The sequence below is a fragment of the Neofelis nebulosa genome, chromosome 8 (assembly GCF_028018385.1).
Source record: "Neofelis nebulosa isolate mNeoNeb1 chromosome 8, mNeoNeb1.pri, whole genome shotgun sequence".
Taxonomy (NCBI): domain Eukaryota; kingdom Metazoa; phylum Chordata; class Mammalia; order Carnivora; family Felidae; genus Neofelis; species Neofelis nebulosa.
In genome coordinates this window covers 64,434,575-64,453,180 of record NC_080789.1, presented here as the reverse complement: position 1 = coordinate 64,453,180, position 18,606 = coordinate 64,434,575, and the positions used below count along the sequence as shown (strand labels likewise).

Sequence of the window (18,606 nt, the reverse complement as noted above, 5' to 3'; positions counted from 1 at the left end):
ATAATCCATTAATTCTACTTCTGGGTATTTACTTGAGGAAAACAAAAACACGAATGCACCATTATTTGTGGCATTATTTACAATAGCCAACATATATATGGAAGAAACCTAAATGTCCACTGAATGATGAATGGATAAAGATGTGGTATATATACATAATGGAATGTTGCTCAGCCATAAACAATCATGAAATCTTGCCATTCGTGATAACCCAGACGGACCTAGAGGGTATCATGCTAAGTGAAATAAGTCAGTAATAGAATGCTAAGTGAAACACTAATTTCACTCATGGGGAATCTCAAAATCAAAACAAACAAACAAACAAACAAAACAACAGTAACAAAAAAGAGAAAGACTCATAGATACAGAGAACAAACTAGAGATTGCCAAGGGGAGAGGGGTAGAGGAACAGGTGAATAGGTCAAGAGGATTAAGAGGTATAAACTTTCAGTTATAAAACAAGTCACAGAGATGAAATATAGCATAAGGAATATAGTCAATAATATTGTAATAAATTTGTGTGGTGACAGATCGTAACTATGCTTATTGTGGTGAGCATTTCATAATGTGTATAATTGTCAAATCACTATGTTATAAACCTGAAACTAACAAAATATTCTATGTCAACTATACTACAATTAAAAACTTAACAAGGAAGGAAATACTGACACATGCTTAAACACGGATGAATCCTGAAGACACTATGCTAAGTGGAATAAGCCAGAAACAAAAGAAGAGATAGTGAATAATTTCACTTACGTGAGATACTTAGAGTAGTCAAATTCATAAAGAAACAAATGTAGAATACTGGTTGACAGCAGTTGGGGAGGAGGGAATAGGGAGTCACTGTCTCATGGGTACAGAGTTTCAGTTTGGGAAGACGAGGGAGTTCTGGTGATGGACGGTGGTGATGGTTTCACAATAATATGAAGGTATTAAATGCCACTGAATGGAGGGGCTCCTGGGTGGCTCATTCAGTTAAGTGTCCGACTTCGGCTCAGGTCACGATCTCATGGTTCGTGAGTTCGAGCCCTGCGTCGAGCTCTGTGCTGACAGCTCAGAGCCTGGAACCTGCTTCGGATTCTGTGTCTCCCTCTCTCTCTGCCCCTTCCCCACTTGCACTCTGTTTCTCTCTGTCAAAAGCAAATAAACATTAAAAAATATTTTTTAAATGCCATTGAATGGCACACTTAAAAATGGTTAAGATGACAAATTTTATGTTATGCATATTTTACCACACATACACGCATGAAAAATCCAAACACTGACCACTGTTTACAAAGGTCTTGGGATTCAGTTTTGCTCATCTTTTGAGCTCACTTCGTACCAGTGTTCTTTTTGTCTCCTTGCTCACTTCTCTTCAGCCACGCTTGTCGTATTTCTGCCCTATTAACACACCTAGGCTGAAGGCCTTTCGACTGGCTGTTCCCTTTGCACGGGACCAGAGTAGCCTTTCCTGGCTACCTTGACTAAAAGAGCTCTGTGATTATTCACAAGCTCATTATCCTGCATCTTTTCTTTTTTTTTCCCCTCTAATTTCTTCATAGCCCTTATTACCCGAAATTATTTATTTTCTGTCTTTCCCATTAAAAACGCAAGCTCTAGGGGCGCCTGGGTGGCTCAGTCGGTTGAGCAGCCGACTTCAGCTCAGGTCATGATCTCTAGGTCTATGAGTTCGAGTCCCGCGTCGGGCTCTGTGCTGGCAGCTCAGAAGCCTGGAGCCTGTTTCGGATTCTGTGTCTCCCTCTCTCTGTCCCTCCCCCATTCATGCTCTCTCTCTGTCTCAAAAATAAATAAACGTTAAAAAAAAAATTAAAAAAAAAAAAAAAAAAAGCAAGCTCTAGGGGCACCAGGGTGGCTCAGTTGGTTAAGTGTCTGACTTCAGCTCAAGTCGATCTCATGGTTCGTGGGTTTGAGCCCCACATCAAGCTCTGCACTGACAGCACAGAGCCCACTTTAGATCTTCTGTCTTCCTCTCTCTCTGCACCTCCCTCACTCATGCACACACACGCGCTCTCTCTCTCTCAAAAAAATAAAATTAAATTAAAATAAAATAAAATAAAATAAAGGGTGCCTGGGTGGCTAAGTCAGTTAAGCTGTGGACTCTTGGTTTCAGCTGGGGTCGTGATCTTGCGGTTCCTGAGTTCAAGCCCCACGTTGGGCTCTGTGCACATAACACAGAGCTTGCTTCAGATCCTGTCTCCCTCTCTCTGCCCCTCCCCCACTTGTGCTCTCTCCCTCAAAAATAAAATGTTAAAAAAATTTAAAAAAAAGAAAAAGTGAGCTCCAAGAAGATAGAGACCTTGCCAACCTGTTCACTGCTGTACCCCCATGGCCTGGTACAGGGTCTGGTGCCTGGTAGATAACTAAAAAAAATACTTATTAAGCAAATCAGTGAATGCTGCCTTTATTTACTGTTTTCTTGTGGGCTGTCCCCCTCTTCCTTGGCTTCTGAAAAATCTAGAAAAGAACAAGAGAAAGCCTTTCTTGTAGGGAGGACTTCCTCACTAATTTTTCCTATTTTGTTTTTATTCTGTGTTCATGCCTATCTGTGTTTTATTCAGCCTTGAATCTAACTGCAACTGGGAGGTTTTTCTTGATGAATCCATTTGGAAGGATAAAAGGAGAAGTAAACGAGTATGACACCCCGTGGGAATATCCTACAATTCACAGGTCCAGATAGAACATGTGGACACAGGGCCGTACCTTCAAACTTAAACCAAGATTCGCTGTCGGCCGCTTTCCATTTCCAGGTGTAAGGAGTAGACTGGCAGATGAAATTAACATGTGGAAACAGAATTTCTTTATGGGCAGAAACGGAAGAAAATATGGAAATGGAAACCTTCCCAGAAAATCCAGGACATGGAGTTACTACGGAGAAGTCTTCTTGTAGTATAAAACAAGGACAGAGGTAGGAGATAAAGGTGATAAAGCAACTTTACCTGTTGAAATACACACCTGAAGTTGTAATTCAACTAAAATCAGAGGCTTTGAATAGTTTCTGACTTGCATTGCTTAGGAGTTTAGGAGGCCACGAGATGACCTGCTACTTCAGTTCTGAGAGGCAAGTGGAAGTGAGGGAACTCTTGGGCTAAACCAAAGTGCTCCCCAAATGTCTCCTTCCCTGGGCTTCGCAGTGTATTTCCTGACTTCGGGGCTGCCCTTCACCTGCTTCCCTTCCTACAGCACCCCCTGCTGCCCAACGGCACCTCCTAACTCCTCTTTCCGTGAGCAACTTGCTCACTGAGAGTCCTGTTCACTTCCTGACTCTCTGGGTCCTAAGTGTGTCTGATTTCCTCCCATCCATCTAGCAAATTCCCACAGGATGGAGGGGGGGGGAGGTTCTCTGCCCCCCCCCCCTCCCCGAGGGGCAGGGCAGGACTTTCAATATAGGGATGCCCGGTTGGGGGCACAGTAGACCCATGGGCCTCGAGGGCCAGTTTCGAGAAGCTTGTAGAGCGTGCCAGACCGGGAGTGGACCTGGCCGCTGACCTGGCCATGCAGGAATGAAATATGTGCCTGGGCTTCAGACTCCAAAGTGGGAAAGAAAAAGTTCCCCAGCCTGGCACCAGGCCTCATCTCCTGCACCCTAGTATCAAATGCCTGTATAGTCATGGCCATAAATCTGCTGCCAGGTGCCTGGGTAGAAGGGCAGGAGAGCATGGACATTGTGTTTCAGCAGAGACACAGCCCTTGTTTGTGCGTGTGTAATGAGAGCCAGTTAATCTGATCATACGGTCAAACACGGGAAATTGTATCCCACGGTGGACTGTGGAGATTTCTGACCACGGATCTGAGTTTCTTCCTTTTCCCCGCTGATCTGAATGTTGAAAGTATGTCTAAGAGTCCGAAAGCCCTCAGGGTGGAGTTGTTTATCGTAGGGTCCACAAATTCCCTGGAATCCCCTGCAAAAATGTGGGTGTGTGCACACTGACGTAGCAATTGTACACTATTCTAGGGAGGGGGCATAGTTTTAACAGATTCTCAAAGAGGCCAGGACGTAGAAAAATAAGAATGACTGCCTTAGTTTTTCAGGCAGGTGATTCTGAGATACTGGACCAGGCTCTGAGACAACCAGAGAGAATGGGAGCACGCATCTGGTGGCCGGCGAGGGGCAGGCCCTTTGGAGGAGCCACGGGGGTTACTGCAAAGTCCATCCTACCAGGCATAGGCTGCTGTGCCATTCATTCATTCATTCATTCATTCATTCATTCATTCATTCATTCTTCATCAGAGAGAGCACAGGCAGTAGAGGGACAGAGAATCTTAAGCAGGCTCCGAGCTCCACACCCAGTGCAGAGCCCGGCAAAGGGCTCAATCTCACAACCAGGAGATCATGACCTGAGCCGAAATCAACGGTCAGATGCTCAACCGACTGAGCCACCCGGCACCCCTGCTGTGCCCTTTAGACACCACCGATGCCAGGCTGGCCTGATGCTACTTGTCTTGCCTGGTCCGAAGGGTTGTCCTTTACGGACGCCCAACATTCTGGGTGGCAAGGTGAAACAGTTTGGAACTGCCACCGCATGTGAGTCAAGCTCAGCAGCTTCTGCAGGATGGGCAGCACAGGGTTGGGGGGAGAAGGGTTTCCTGTTCGAGAGGAAGGGCAGCTGGTCCACCTGCTCTCGCTCCAACCATTCCATTGCTACCGAGTTTCCCTGCAGGAATCTATCGAGATGCCCCTTCCATCTCTGCTAAACTCTTTGTTCCTCCCTTCTGGAAGACTGATCTCTAGCTCCTTGTCCACTAGACCCTCCCGTTGCATCCCTGAAACGGGCTCGGTCCTTGCTTTGTAAGTGCTGCTGCCAGGTGTCTGTTCTCCCCGGGGAAATGCGAACACCCTGACTCAGTGGGGCTCACACTCAGTTCCTTCTGCTGCCTTCCCTGGCCCTATTCCAATTTTTGGCATCAGTCCTACTCGAAGGCAGGAAGGAGACTGGGGAAGGTAAGCGGACAGCGGCTCTACTGGAATGGCCCCCGGGCACACACCGGGAAGTGTGGAATCAGTTCCTGCCCTTGAGAAGGGAGTGCGGGCCCTGGAGGCCAAGCTGGGAGAGCCACAGATGGCTGTGTGCCACAGGAGGAGGAGAAGATGCCCAGTGCCACAGTCCCTGTCCTCTTCTGGCCCATCATCCCACTCTCGGGTGACTCTAAGAACTTCCTCCCCGGAGTTGGGGTCCTCTGCCTCCCTTCCTGACACTTTCCCTCCCCCCAGAACGGCCACCCTTCTAAGACAAGGTCATTCTCCAGCTTAAACACCTTCACTGAGTCCTCGTTTTTTCCTAAATACTTTTAGCATGGCACCAATTTCAATGCAGCATCGTTTATAGTCATTTCCTACAACAAACCTAAGCTTCGGCCAAGGCAGACCTCTCAATTTTTCACAAACACACCTATGTCTCTAGAACATTCTGCTACGCCATTCTCTCTTCTAGAAATACCCTTCAGTGCCTCTTCTCTGCCTAGACACTCCTGCCTAAGGGCCCAGCTTCAATCTGGTCTCCGCTGTGGACGGTCCTCGGCATGCCACGCAGAGATAACATCTGGCTAGGTGCTCCCACAGCGCAGCGTTCCCATACAAAGGGTGAACCAAAACTAATGCTTACGGAGCCCTTCCTCGACACCAAGCACTCTTTGGCACATGGATTGTCTCATTGCTTCCCCATCTCTGATTCCTCGCCCAACATGTGAGGGAGTCCGCTGTCTTCATTTTCAGAAGAGGAAACGAAGGTTCGGAGAGGGTAAGTAAGTATCTTGCCCAAGGTCACAGAGCTAGGAAGAGTCAGGGCTAGGATCTGATTTCCTGGGTGTCAGACCCTCAAGTCCATGCTCTTTCATGCGTGTTAGGGCCGTGTTATGGGCCGTATGCCGCCGTGACTGGTGTTATAAGAGGCCATCTGACCTGTGGGGGTTGTTGGCCTTCTCACGGCAAGATCTGTCCCATGTCATTCGCCACTGCAGCCCCTCTGCCTAGGTCAGTGCCGGGCAGCGTATTCAGTGGCTGTCTGCGGAACTGCTTTGAAGGGTGCAAGTTTGGAGAGCAACCTCACCTACCTCTTACCAACTACCGCAAAGAGAGCTTCCGAGGTAGATTCTCCCAAGAGTAGAAGAGGAGTTTAGCAGGTAGGAGACAGCGGGGAAGGCCCATCCCCACCGTCTGCCCTGACTTCTCCCCGCATTTCTGACTGGGGGTTGGGCCTGGCAGCTCCAAGGGAGTCTTAGAAGCCAGAACTGCAAAGCTCTTGGAGCTCTTTGGCTGAAGTGGGAATAAAGTCCAGGCTCTAAGAATGTGGTCTACCTGCCCCCTGTCCCCTACCTTCCTTTCCCTCACCTGCCTTCTCCCTGCTCCTGGACTTCATGGTGAGCAGTGATGCCAGGCAACAGGTGGTGAGGGTGCCTGCTCCTTGGAGAGAACCTGCCCTCCTTCCCCGAGGACCAGGGGAGGCACTGGCCCCCTCCCCAGGGCCCCCTCCGGCCTTACCGTCGGTGCTGGCATCATCCACCAGTATGATCTCCTTCAGCAGGATGGCGGGGCTGGTGTGCAGGACGCTGTACACGGTTCGCAGCAGCGTGGACCAGGCCTCGTTGTGGAACACAATGATGACGCTGGTGGTGGGCAGTGGAGGGCAGCGGCGGAACTTCTGGTCGACACACCTGGACAGACGGAAGCATACAGATAGAGCTCTCCAGGTCCCCAGGAGTTCCAGGGGCAGGAGGGGTCTGTCCGTAGGTTTCCGTGAGCATCCTCTGCTCTCTGCTGCGCTTGGGCATGGCTGTTCCCTGTTCCTGGCTTACTTTGGTTTTCTACCTGCTCTGAGCCTCTGCACAGGTCCTAGCCGACCCACTCCAAAACCTGTCTGCCCCACAGCTGGCTCCGTGCACCAGCCGCGATGCGGAGGGGCTCCCCTGCCCGCCGCCCCCCCCCCCCCCCCCAACACCCGGCTTCTCTCATCTGCTCTAGGACGTCCCAGGGCTGACTCTCTCTTCCTCGGTAATGAGCGTACTGCATAGAGTGTAATCCAATCCAGAGGTCCCAGAGGGGAAGTAATAGAGAGCCAGTTTGACATCCGAGAAAGGCGACTACAATTTCCACACTCAAGGAGAGAATAAGGCTCTTCTCTTTGCAATGTACGGTTCTTCTCTAACCCATTTCCTCGTTAATTACCTGTCATCTGATGCTACTATCACACATGATTTCCTGTGGCCTCTTCTCCGCCTTCATCTACTCCAGCTACACTGGGCACGTGGCCACACCGCTGCCCTCCTGACATTCCGCCTTGGGTGGGAGTGGGAATGGGTGAATCCTGGATTATCAAGGAATCACGTGGCCTGACGGCCTCTCTTATCCCCCTCTGCGGGTCACAGAGATTTCTCATGGACCCTCCAGAAGAGCCTCCCCAACTTCCTCCACTGGCTGCCCTCATGCCCGACGCCCCTCCCTGCTGAGGAGCTCCCGAAAACTCCGAGTGGCTCCACCTTCTAGGACTAGAATAGCTGGTCCAAGTCCGAGGAACCCTAGGTTCACAGCCCGGAGGAACCCTGAACCTGAGGATGGGAGCTGCCACATGAGAAAAGGCCAAAAGGGTGTATAACTCTTGTGCTGGGAAAAAAACAACATCTTTGACTTAAGGGCGGTGTGAACACGGCCATGGCAGCCTCAGTGTGAGGTGGCCGAGCAGGGATCCAAGTACTGGTTCACTGCCCAGGACTGGAAGTATAAATGGCTTCCTATAAAGGTTGGAATGAATTCATGGCCCCGTGGGCCTTCATGGCAGGAAACCAGGAGGTGCTGGGACAGTCCTGACCATCTGGGCTGCCGTCAGGAAATGTCCTTTTCTCAGCAGCTCAGCGGCAGAGTGCTCCAGGCTCAGGCAGGCCTCAGCAGAGGGCAAGGCCACCGACTCCGCAGCCTGGAACCAGCCCTCCCAGATACCCTTGTGTCAGGCCCTGAGGCCCTCCTTCTGTAACCTGTCACTTTCATAACTGTAACTTCATAATTCATCATTTTACTCGCACAGTATCCCTGGGCCTCCGGCCTGACCACAATACCAACCACCAGCATAAGGGCACTGGCCAGGAAAAGAAGGGAGGGCTTAGAGGAAATCCTTGCCCACATGATAAGATCACCATCAGCTCTTTAACCTGGCATTTGGCCCGTGGCCATGACCATACCAGCCACGCTTTTGGCAGAGCCCTGGCCTCACCCCAGGACTTTGGGTGCTACTTACTCAGGGGGTCGGGTGTCCGGCCCCAGGGCCCTCTGCAGGGAGATCCGGTCACTGGCAAACGCATTGAAACAGTGTTTCTTATAGCCTTCTTCCTTCTCCTGGGTCTCCAGACTGGTCCACTTGTCCTTCTGAAATGCTTTTCCATCTGCCCCAGGGCTATTGGGATCCTGTGGTGGCCGTTCCCAGAAGGGCCTCAGCTCTGCTGGGGTATAGAGCCCAGGTAGGCAGGACCGGTTTATGGAGACCGGTGTCTCCTGGGGCTCTGGGGCCCGGATCTGGAGCTTAGGCATCGAATCTCGAAGGTTGTTCACGGCCCCCAGCATGAGGTCCAGAACATGGTCCTTCTGGCTCACCAAAGACTTCAGCCACGGTTTCTCTGTGGCCTGTTCCGTGCTGCTGACATCCCTGTGCAGGATGAAGAGAAAGAGCACGAAGGCACTGCCCACCATGGCCAGGCGCATGGGCATGTGGCGTCTACGGAGGAGACGCATCCTCGGGGACCGATGGGGACCCCGGCTGGGTCAGCTCTGAGTGCTGGGCCCGACCCTGGAAATAGCTTGATCTGTTGCGGTGGCCACACCTTGGGGCCTCAGCCTGAGAAGGGAAGGGATAAGAGAGAGAAATGAGCCAAGGCACAGGTGTGGAAGGGGCTCGAGGTTTGAGGCCAGGCTCTGTTGCTCAATGCTGACAACACCCTGGCCCAGTCACTTCACTTTTCTGTGTCTGACTTTACTCTCTCCATAGAATGAGGAGGCCAGACTCAGTGTCTCTTTCCTGCTCTAAGACTGTGCCATTCACGGGTCTAGGACACCGAGACTCTGCATGAAGAGGTTTAATCGACGTAACCACCTTGGGAAACAATGTGACATTATCAAGCAAAATCGGAAGTACACATCTATGACCCCGCAATTCTACTCCTGGTTTTACATCCCAGATAACCTCCTGCACACGAGCCAGGAGGCACGCGCAGGAAAGCGTCTAGCAGCGTTGCCTCAGATGGCAAAAAGGAGAAACAATCCAAGTGTCCATCCACAGAACGAATAAGTGTGAAATACCCATAGAACAGAGGATTCTACGGCAGTGACACAGGACGAGCTGCTTCCACAAGCAGCTACATGGTGTAATTGGTGAGTCAAAACAGCAGGTTGCAGAAAGATACATACGGTATGAATCCACTTACAGAAAATTCAAACACCTAAAACTAAACAATATACTGTTTATGAATACAAAAATGAACATGCAGCAGGGCGCCTGGGTGGCTCAGTCGGTTAAGCGTCCGACTTAGGCTCAGGTCATGATCTCGTAGTTTGTGAGTTTGAGCCCCACATCGGGCTCTGTGCTGACAGCTCGGAGCCTGGAACCTACTTCCAATTCTGTCTTCCTCTCTTTCACCTTGCCTACTCACACTGTCTCTCTCTCTCTCTCGAAAATAAATAAACATTAAAAAAAAATTTTTTTTTTTAAATGAACATGTGGTAAAGCTATAAAGAAAAATGAGGGGGGAAAAACCCTGAAGGAATAACAAAACCAAAATTTCTGGAGACGGAGGAAAATGTATGGGAACAGAGACGCACAGTGGACTTTTTTTAATTTTTTTTTTTTAATTTTTAAAAAAATCTTTATTTATTTTTGAGAGAGAGAGACAGAGTGTGAGCAGGGGAGGAGCAGAAAGGGAGACACAGAATCCGAAACAAGCTCCAGGCTCTGAGCTGTCAGCACAGAGCCAGACGCGGGGCTCAAACTCACCAACTGTGAGATCATGACCTGAGCCAAAGTCGGACGCTCAACCAACTGAGCCACTCAGGCGCCCCACAAAGCATTTTTTCTTAAGTGGATGGTGGCTGCTGGCTGCTGGTAGAACTGTTATTCTTTATACCCTTACATATGTTTTATAAATATTCTTTTCTATCTACTCATATTTAATTTTCTAATGTTAAGTTTTGAGAGAGAGAGAGAGAGAGAAAGTGGGTAGGAGGGTAGGGGAGTAGGGGAGGAGCAGAGAGAGGGGGACAAAGGATCTGAAGAGGGCTCCACGCTGACAGCAGAGAGCCTGATGTGGGACTTGAACTCACGAACCACGAGATCAAGTCCTGAGCTGAAGTAGGATGCGTAACTGACTGAGCCACCCAGGCACACCTATCTACTTATATTTAGTTAAAAACAAACAAACAAACAAACCCAGGGGCGCCTGGGTGGCTCAGTTGGCTAAGCGTCTGACTTTGGCTCAGGTCATGATCTCACGGTTCATGGGTTCGAGCCCCGCGTTGGGCTCTGTGCTGACAGCTCACAGCCTGGAGCCTGCTTCGGATTCTGTGTCTCCCTCTCTCTGCCCCTCCCCCGCTCACGCTCTGTCTCTCTGAAAAATAAACAAACATTAAAAAAAAACCAAACAAACCACAAAAAAAGCCCCGAAGGTTCTATAACATCTTCCAGACAGAGTTGGGCTTATGGGTTTACCAGCTTCTGTCCTCAGGCACGTGGTCCCATGGCTCAGAGGATGAGTGTTTGCCAAACTTTCTGTGGAGAACTCTAGATATTGGTGACAGTAGACCTGGGTACAAATTCTGTTCTGCCTCTTCTAGTAATAATAACACCTACCTTCTACAGTCGTTGTAAGGATTAAAGTACCATGTAATAATTCGTGGAAAAAGTTTAGCAGTCTCTGCACATAGCAAGTTCTCAAAAAGTGTTAGTTTCTGTTATTAGCATCTTGTGTGACCCTTGGACAAATTCATCTCTCTAAGGCTCAATTTCCTCATCTGTAAAGTGGGAGGTAACTAATACCTAACACACAGGGTCACCATGAAGATTAAATCAGCGATAATGTAGGTACAGTGCTCGGCAGAGTGCCTGGCACGTACTAAGCCCTCAATAAATGCTATCAATTATTTCTATTATTATAATTAATAAATCCCTGCTCAGCTTCCCAGCAATTATCCTTGAGTACCTGGTCCTTGGCCAAAGCCACACTCATTACCCGTAGCATGTCTTGTTGAAAAGTAATTCCAGTTGAGCTACTTAATGCTGTTATTTAAACACACAAGCTCCTTCCTGCCTGTGGAGAAAAGCCTCGTGTCTGGAGTCACTGGGATCTGTGGAATATGCATCCATCATGATCTCCAGAGGGAGCGGGGCTACACAGGTGGTTTTCTTTTACAACGTCAGATTCGACACCATCAGCAAAAGTCACATAAAACGAAACCTCTTTGAGCAACTGTTTTGTATCAGGAGTTGTCTAGGAGACAGGAGAGGAAATGTGTTAATTCCACCAGCAGTGATTGAATAGGGCAGGTACTCAGCCAGCCAGATCGGGGATGGCGAGAAGTGGGAGCTGATGCACTGAAATAAGAATATGCGGATTATGACCTGCGGAATGAGGTGGCCCAGGCCACCCACAAGGCGTCTGTAGGTAGCTCCCTCAGCATCTGAGGTCCCACTTGGGGGAAGTGAAACCCGTGGGGTTATTCTGATTGAAGGCTGAGTTTCTACACACCCACACAAAGGAAGCAGAGGCACAAGATTTGTTATTACTTACAGGTCCCAGAAGCGAGGGGGCGCAATGAGCCAGGGGGAAGGGCTGTCCTCTGTCTAGGGTCACCAGGAAGCAGGAGACAGACATAGCTAGCTAGCACCTATACTTAAAGGCGACCGGGGCAGAGGTCACTATCTTCTCCCAGGCTTAACTCTAAGTAGTTATTATTTTTTTTAATGTTTATTTTTGGAAGAGAGTGGGAGCAGGGGAGAGGCAGAGAGAAAGGGGGACAGAGGATCCCAACTGGGCTCCACGCTGACAGCAGAGAGCCTGAGGTGGGGCTCGAACCCAGAACGGTGAGATCATGACCTGAGCTGAAGTCGGATGCTCAATGGACTGAGCCACCCAGGCGCCGCCTAAGTGGTCATTTTAAAAGGTGCCCTGCTAAAAGCAAAGTGGGAACTTTTGGCAGGCATCCTAAAGTCGAGTCCTTATCTAAATATCCAGGCTGTGGATGTGAGTAGGGTTATCATACTGTAAAATGCCAAGGCAGCAACTCAGAAAAACAAAGCCTTCTTTCTCCAAAGTTGTTTTTCGCATCACTGTGGGGAGGCAGAGATGGGCAAGTCCAGCCTTCAAGGAGCATACAGTCAATTGGGGAAGTCAGATTTTTTTTTAATTGAAGTACAGTTGACCTGGGAAGTCAGATTTTCAATGGAGATCAGCCAATGAGACAGGCATCCTTGGTGCCCAGGGAGAGTGGATGCAGGAAACTCAGCAAGTGGGGGAAGGTGACGTCTGTGAAGAGGTCTCACGGGGGGAGGAGCTTGGGCTGAGCACTGACTCACAAGTAGGAGCTGGCCAGGCCAGGTGAGTACCTTTCAGGCAGAGGGAACAGCACCAACTACGGCCTGGAGGTGGGAGAGAGCATGGCCAAGCAGAAAACTGCCAGTAGTTCGGTATGGTGGGAGCACGAAAATAGCCGAGGATGGGCCTGGAGAGGTGGCTGCAGGTAGGTCCCCATGCCAAGGAGTTTGCCCTTGACCTGAAGTATGGGAGCAACAAGATTAGCCAGGGCCCAGCATTACAGAAAAACAGTATGACAGCTGGTGGAGGGTATCTAGGAGATTGATCTGATTGGCAGGTGGATGGCCAACAGAGAGGCGCGTCGGTGGTGGTGAGGGTCTGACCCAAGACAGCAGGAGTGTGGATGAGGAGGCAGGACCCGGTGCTAGGAAAACTCCCTTGGGTGATGGGACGGGACAATTTGCTCCAGTTGGGACACAGAAGGGTACAGAGTGGTATGAGAGAATTCCTCTCTCCAAGAGATCTTAAAATCTAGTTGGAGAATAAGAATTGCCAGCACTGGGTCCAGGTAGCACCTGTCCAGGGAAGACATGGGAACAGGAAAAAAAAAAAAGGTCTTTCACTGAACACCCTTCTGCACTTTGAACCCTGACTACATTATCTATTCAAAAATTAATAAAATTAAAACTTAATAATAACAGCACAGGCAGTAAGGGCTAAGCTGGAAGAGACAGATCTCTCTGTGGGCTTGAAGGAGGCTTCAAGGAGGGAATGGGGATTCAGCGCAGACGCAGTTTCTGCCCTAGAGGTTGAACCGTGCTGGACCAGCACAAGGGGTTGAGCTAGACACCTCCTCAATTCTGGAACTGCCCCAGCTAAACACAAACAACAGGGCCCGTAAGTGGGGAAGTGTTTGCCATGACAGTGTTGCCCCATCCTGCAGGCTGCATCTTCCCTGATATTTTCTGTGTACCTTCCGACTCCAGCAAGAAAGAGGGCACACAGTTAGGAACAAAGGCTTGGTAACAGCTTAGTTACCAGCTGCTGCCAAGTGCTCAAGACTCACCTCCTCCAGGAAGGCCTCCCTGACTGATTCACTCAGAATCACCCAGGTCACTCCAACTCCCTCGTCCTGGCATTGCCTTGTGGTCCTTTGCAGTGGGGTTCACCTTTGCTCCTTTTATTTCCCCTGGAGAAAGAGACGTAGGGTTAAATTGAGTCCTTCCCAGGCATCTGCTCTCTCTCAATCCAGTCTGCCTGTCTAAGCCTTGTTCTCCGAAGTCTGCAGTTCCTCAAGGTACTAACCACATCCTGAAATGAAACGAGACACCTGTGATTAGCCGTGGCAGGAAGGGACTAGGTCTCTAGCTTGTTTGCTCAGCATGTGGGCAATAGGAAAGAGTCCCTTAGAAGAGACACACAATCGGATGGAAACCAGAAGACTTTGGGATGAAGGATTCCTGGCCTCTGCGTAGGAGATTCCCACAAGTGTGGTTAGCAGGACTGGGGAGTCAGCCCTCCACCAGCCTGGTGAAGGAGTCGTCCCTATTGTATGTAGTACTTGGTGAAGTTCAGGGCTTCCCAGGATCCTCACCCCAGTGTCTTCTATTGCCCCTCACCTTGAGGCTCCCACGCCTGACCTTGAGGCTCCCATGCCTGACCTACAGGACCACTGAGCAAGGGTGCCCATAGCCCTCATCCACTCATTCCCCTCCTGCTACTGCTGCACATTCATTCCCAACTCTTTTCCCTCCAGCCACCTTGGTATTGCCACACATAGAACCATCTTGGTTTCAGTACTGAGATGACGCCGGAAATCCTCTTCTTCCAGGAAGCTTTCCTAGATCGAACAAATGCAACCTGCATCTCTGCCCCCACCAGCCAGAACACGAACTCACCTTCTGTCACTGGGATAAGGGATTTGAGGTTTTACCCACGCGAGTGCCTGTCTAAGCACTGATTACAACCCATCATAGGATTGTGGAATAAATTTCAGGTGTTGCAAATCGGCATGAAAAACATTCTTTAAAAGATCAGAATAAGATAGAACAAAAAAGAAAGTCTCAAAGTGCCTCATATGCAATAGGGGTGAGTATTGTTTTGTTAAAATTTCATGTCAGTTATTACATATACATACATAGAGTACAGCGAGTGTCTTAGCAGTTTGAAGCTTTAACAACTTCAGAAGGGTAACTACTACAAACTTAACATCATTTGAAAATTTTTTACCTGATTATTATGAATTTTGAATAACCAATTTTTATTTTCATGCTGTTCTCCACCCATTGGAGACGATAAACATATTCCGACACAAAGTTAAAATGAAAAATGTGTTATTAAAAATTCATAAAACTTTGGGGCGCCTGGTGGGTGGCTCAGTCAGTTAAGTGTCTGACTTCAGCTCAGGTCATGATCTTGCGGTGAGTTTGGGCCCCACATCGGGCTCTGTGCTGACAGCTCAGAGCCTGGAGCCTGCTTCAGGTTCTGTCTCCCTCTCTCTCTGCCCCTCCCCCACTCACTCTGTCTCTCTCCCTCTCTCAAAAATAAATAAACATTAAAAAATTTTTTTAATTCATAAAACTTAAAGGTTGAGATTTAAATTATTACCTTTTATTTTTTTTTTTAACGTTTATTTATTTTTGAGACAGAGAGAGACAGAGCATGAACAGGGGAGGGGCAGAGAGACAGGGAGACACAGAATCTGAAACGGGCTCCAGGCTCTGGGCTGTCAGTACAGAGCCGGACACGGGGCTTGAACTCACGTACCGTGAGATCATGACCTGAGCTGAAGTTGGACGCTCAACCGACTGAGCCACCCAGGTGCCCCTAAATTATTACATTTTAAATGAGGCTTTTTCTAGGGGTGCCTGGGTGGTTCAGTTGCTTAAGCATCCGACTTTGGCTCAAGTCATCATCTCGCAGTTTGTGAATTCGAGTTCTGCATCAGGCTCTGTGCTGACAGCTCAGAGCCTAGAGCCTGCTTCGGATTCTGTGTCTGCCTTGCTCTCTGCCCCTCCCCCGCTCAAGCTCTGTCTCTCTCTCTCTCTCTCTCTCTCAAAAATAAATAAACATTAAAAAAATGTTTAAATGATGCTTTCCTGTTAGTTTGTAGAATTCATACCTCTGACGTGATTACAGTGTAAAGGTGAGACTTTGGGGATATGCTGTCACATGGAAGCGGGCACTAGGTCTTGTAAAATGTCTTTCTTAGGGGTGCCTGGGTGGCTCAGTTGGTTAAGCGTTGGACCCTTGATTTGGGCTCAGGTCATGATCTCATGGTTTGTGAGTTCGAGCCCCATGACTAACAGTGTGGGGCCTGCTTGGGATTCTCTGTCTCCCCCTCTCTCTGCCCCTTCCCACTTGTGTGTGCGTGCTCTCTCTCTCTTTCTCTCTCTCAAAATAAATAAATAAACTTAGGGGCACCTGGGTGGCTCAGTCGGTTAAGTGCCCGACTTTGGCTCAGGTCATGATCTCATGGTTCATGGGTTGGAGCCCCGCATCCGGCTCTGTGCTGACAGCTCAGAGCCTGGAGCCTGCTTCGGATTCTGGGTCTTCTCTCTCCCTGCCCCTCCCCCACTTGTGCTCTGTCTCTCTCTCTCTCTCTCAAAAATAAATAAACATTAAAAATTTTTTAAAAAAATAAACTTAAAAAAAAATGTCTTTCTTATTTTGGCCCAGTCACAGAAGTTTGAAAGCAGGGCTGCAAGATCTGTTCTGTCACACCTTTGTGAACTCCTGGGCCAGACAGGCAGGTTGTTTTCACCTTTGTTCTCACTTGCAAAGCCTAGCACAGGGTTTTTTCTGGAGTAGATGTTCCATAAACTCTTGTTACATGAGATGATGCCTGAGGGGTTAAAGTGAGCTGTTCAAAGCTCCGAGGGAACGCACTGCACTGGCTTCACCGAAAGATATTTTGGATGCGTTTACCACAGCAAGCATGTGAGTTACAGGATATTCTGTGGTCACACATCAGTGTGCCGCTTTGTCTAGGTCTGTCGTCGAGCCCAGCACCCTCATTTTACAGGAGAGGCCAGAGTGGCCAGGTGACTTCTGTAGTATCACACAGCCTGTGGCTCCCGGGGGCCAATGCCAGTCTCCCAGCTCCCAGGCCACTGCTCCGTTCCCACACTCTTACCTCCCAGTTGCAGGTCGCCTGGGGGAACTGGAGACCGGTTAAGCTCTTGCGCCCCAGGGGCCAGGCTGTTCCCCCCACCCCCCCAGCCTCCCCACCACCCACTGCTCCGCTCTTACACCGCCCCTCCCCTCCCTGGCACCTGCCCTCCCCCAGATCCTACCTAGGACTACCGACAGATGCTTTAAAGATGCCAAAATTCTAAGTCCCAGGCAAAGTCTCAGCTTTTGTGAAAACCAGAGGCAGCCACCCAGAACACGCCCTTGCCGGCCAGGTGGCCTTTTTGTAACAAAGTTTCTTTCTGTTTATCAGCAAAGCTGCTCACCTCCGGGAGACGTGGCAGCCAGGAAGTAGGCAGTCGACACCACCACGGGGATGTTTGCTCAGGTTACTCACCCTACAGCTCAATTACAGGTTCTTCGACAAGTGCCGACTGTTGCCATTCTCTCACCGAGGGCACAGGTGTGTGGAGCTAGACATCACGCTGGGGAGGGGACAGGTCAGGCTACTGGCGAGGGGGAGGGGGACCCGAGAGGCCGTTTGGGGCCAGAGGATTCTTTCTTCGCTAACAGCACTTCTTGCCATCAAACACAGCACGCATTTCACTTCCTCTGTTCTCATGAGTAGCAAATTCTCTCCTCCAACCCGCCCCCTTGACCCTTCAGATTACAGAAGGCTGGGAGGTTTTCACTTTCCCCATAATTACACCTTCAGGACATTTCAGTTGTTCCTGAAGACTCAGGCGGCAGTCCTGTGGCTTATTTTCCCAGAAAGATGCCCCGAAAGTTATTTCTGTAGCTAGTCTATCAAGTTTTTTTCCCCATGGTGTCTAGGTTCGTTTTATGTTTGCATAAAATGTTAAGCCTAAATTACCCAAACACGGATATTCCATTGAAAAACCCACCCCAAACTGGCTCACAAGGTATACCTCGAACGGTGCTCGGCGAATGTTCGCTAATTTACTCCGAGGCTGTAAAAGCCACTGCAAATCAAAATAATACGTGACCGTAGTTGAGCAGCTCACAGGTTTTTCACTGGAGGACCTCCAGGCCTGTCGGGTGGGGGCAGGGATGTGCAACTGTTTTCACACTGAGCCTGGAGACTGCTGGCTCCTTCGAGGGGTGGGGGGGAGGGAGGAGGGAAGGGGGGAGGGGTGGGGGAGGGGTTAACCGGAAGGGTACTCCCGAGGGCTTGGGCTGGTCCCCAGATTTGAGGAGGGGGTGGTGAGGGGAGAGGGCAGAACGGAGGTTTTTCCTTCTCTCCTCACCGCACGCTTTGCTCCAGGCTGTAGGACTGCAGTCCAGGACCACCTATCCTCACACACACCACACCCTGAACTCAGGGTCTATACCCTGCCCCCTCGGTGGGCCGGCCTTCCCAATTTCCCCAAGGCTGCCAGGAGCACCGAAATCTTTGAAACAGCCCCTGCCCTTGCCCCGCTCCCAGGCAGGTACAAGGGCTTTCAGTGCCTTCTCAACGTCAGGTTCACTCCACGCCCACTCCCCGGTCCTGCTGATTCATTCCCTGCCTCCTGGATCCTCCTCTTCCTCTCTCACTCAAAACCTTCTTCGGTGACTGAATCCTTATCTCCCAACATCTGGAGGATAAGCAGAAGCTGCCGGCGGCCTCCTTTGCCTCAGGCCTCTCTCCCTCTCACAATCTGAACAGCTGTATTCTTATTCCTTCAGTGACATTTGATTGTAGCGGAGACCGGGCCTGGGCGGTCAGCTTCCTGCTTGCCACTCACTCTCTTTGGCCTACCTTTTCCTCCTCACAGCCTTTTCCTTATATTCTTTTTTTTATTTTTTAATTAATTTTTTTTAATATTTATTTCTGAGAGAGAGAGAGCACGTGCGTGAGTGGGGGAGGGGCAGAGAGAGAGAGACACAGAATCTGAAGCAGGCTCCAGGCTCTGAGCTGTTAGCAGAGACCGATGCGGGGCTCGTGAGATCATGACGTGAGCCCAA

At 49.7% G+C, this 18,606-nt stretch overlaps 1 protein-coding gene across 5 annotated transcripts in view; it reads right to left on the bottom strand.

The window, feature by feature from the left end:
- The window catches only part of GALNT6 (polypeptide N-acetylgalactosaminyltransferase 6), a 35,829-nt gene that overhangs the window by 14,111 nt on the left and 3,112 nt on the right, over window positions 1-18,606 (bottom strand). The window contains exons 1-4 of one of the 5 annotated variants that reach the window (XM_058742753.1): window positions 17,568-17,669; window positions 13,574-13,696; window positions 8,229-8,822; window positions 6,482-6,654 (exon numbers count right to left, since the gene is read on the bottom strand). In XM_058742753.1, the coding sequence (XP_058598736.1) occupies window positions 6,482-6,654; window positions 8,229-8,719 (664 nt within the window). In that variant the 5' untranslated portion in view covers window positions 8,720-8,822; window positions 13,574-13,696; window positions 17,568-17,669. Of the gene's footprint in view, window positions 1-6,481; window positions 6,655-8,228; window positions 8,823-13,573; window positions 13,697-16,802; window positions 16,916-16,964; window positions 17,521-17,567; window positions 17,670-18,606 lie in introns of those variants that run through there. The other 4 variants (XM_058742750.1, XM_058742751.1, XM_058742752.1 and 1 more) reach the window with 4 other exon arrangements.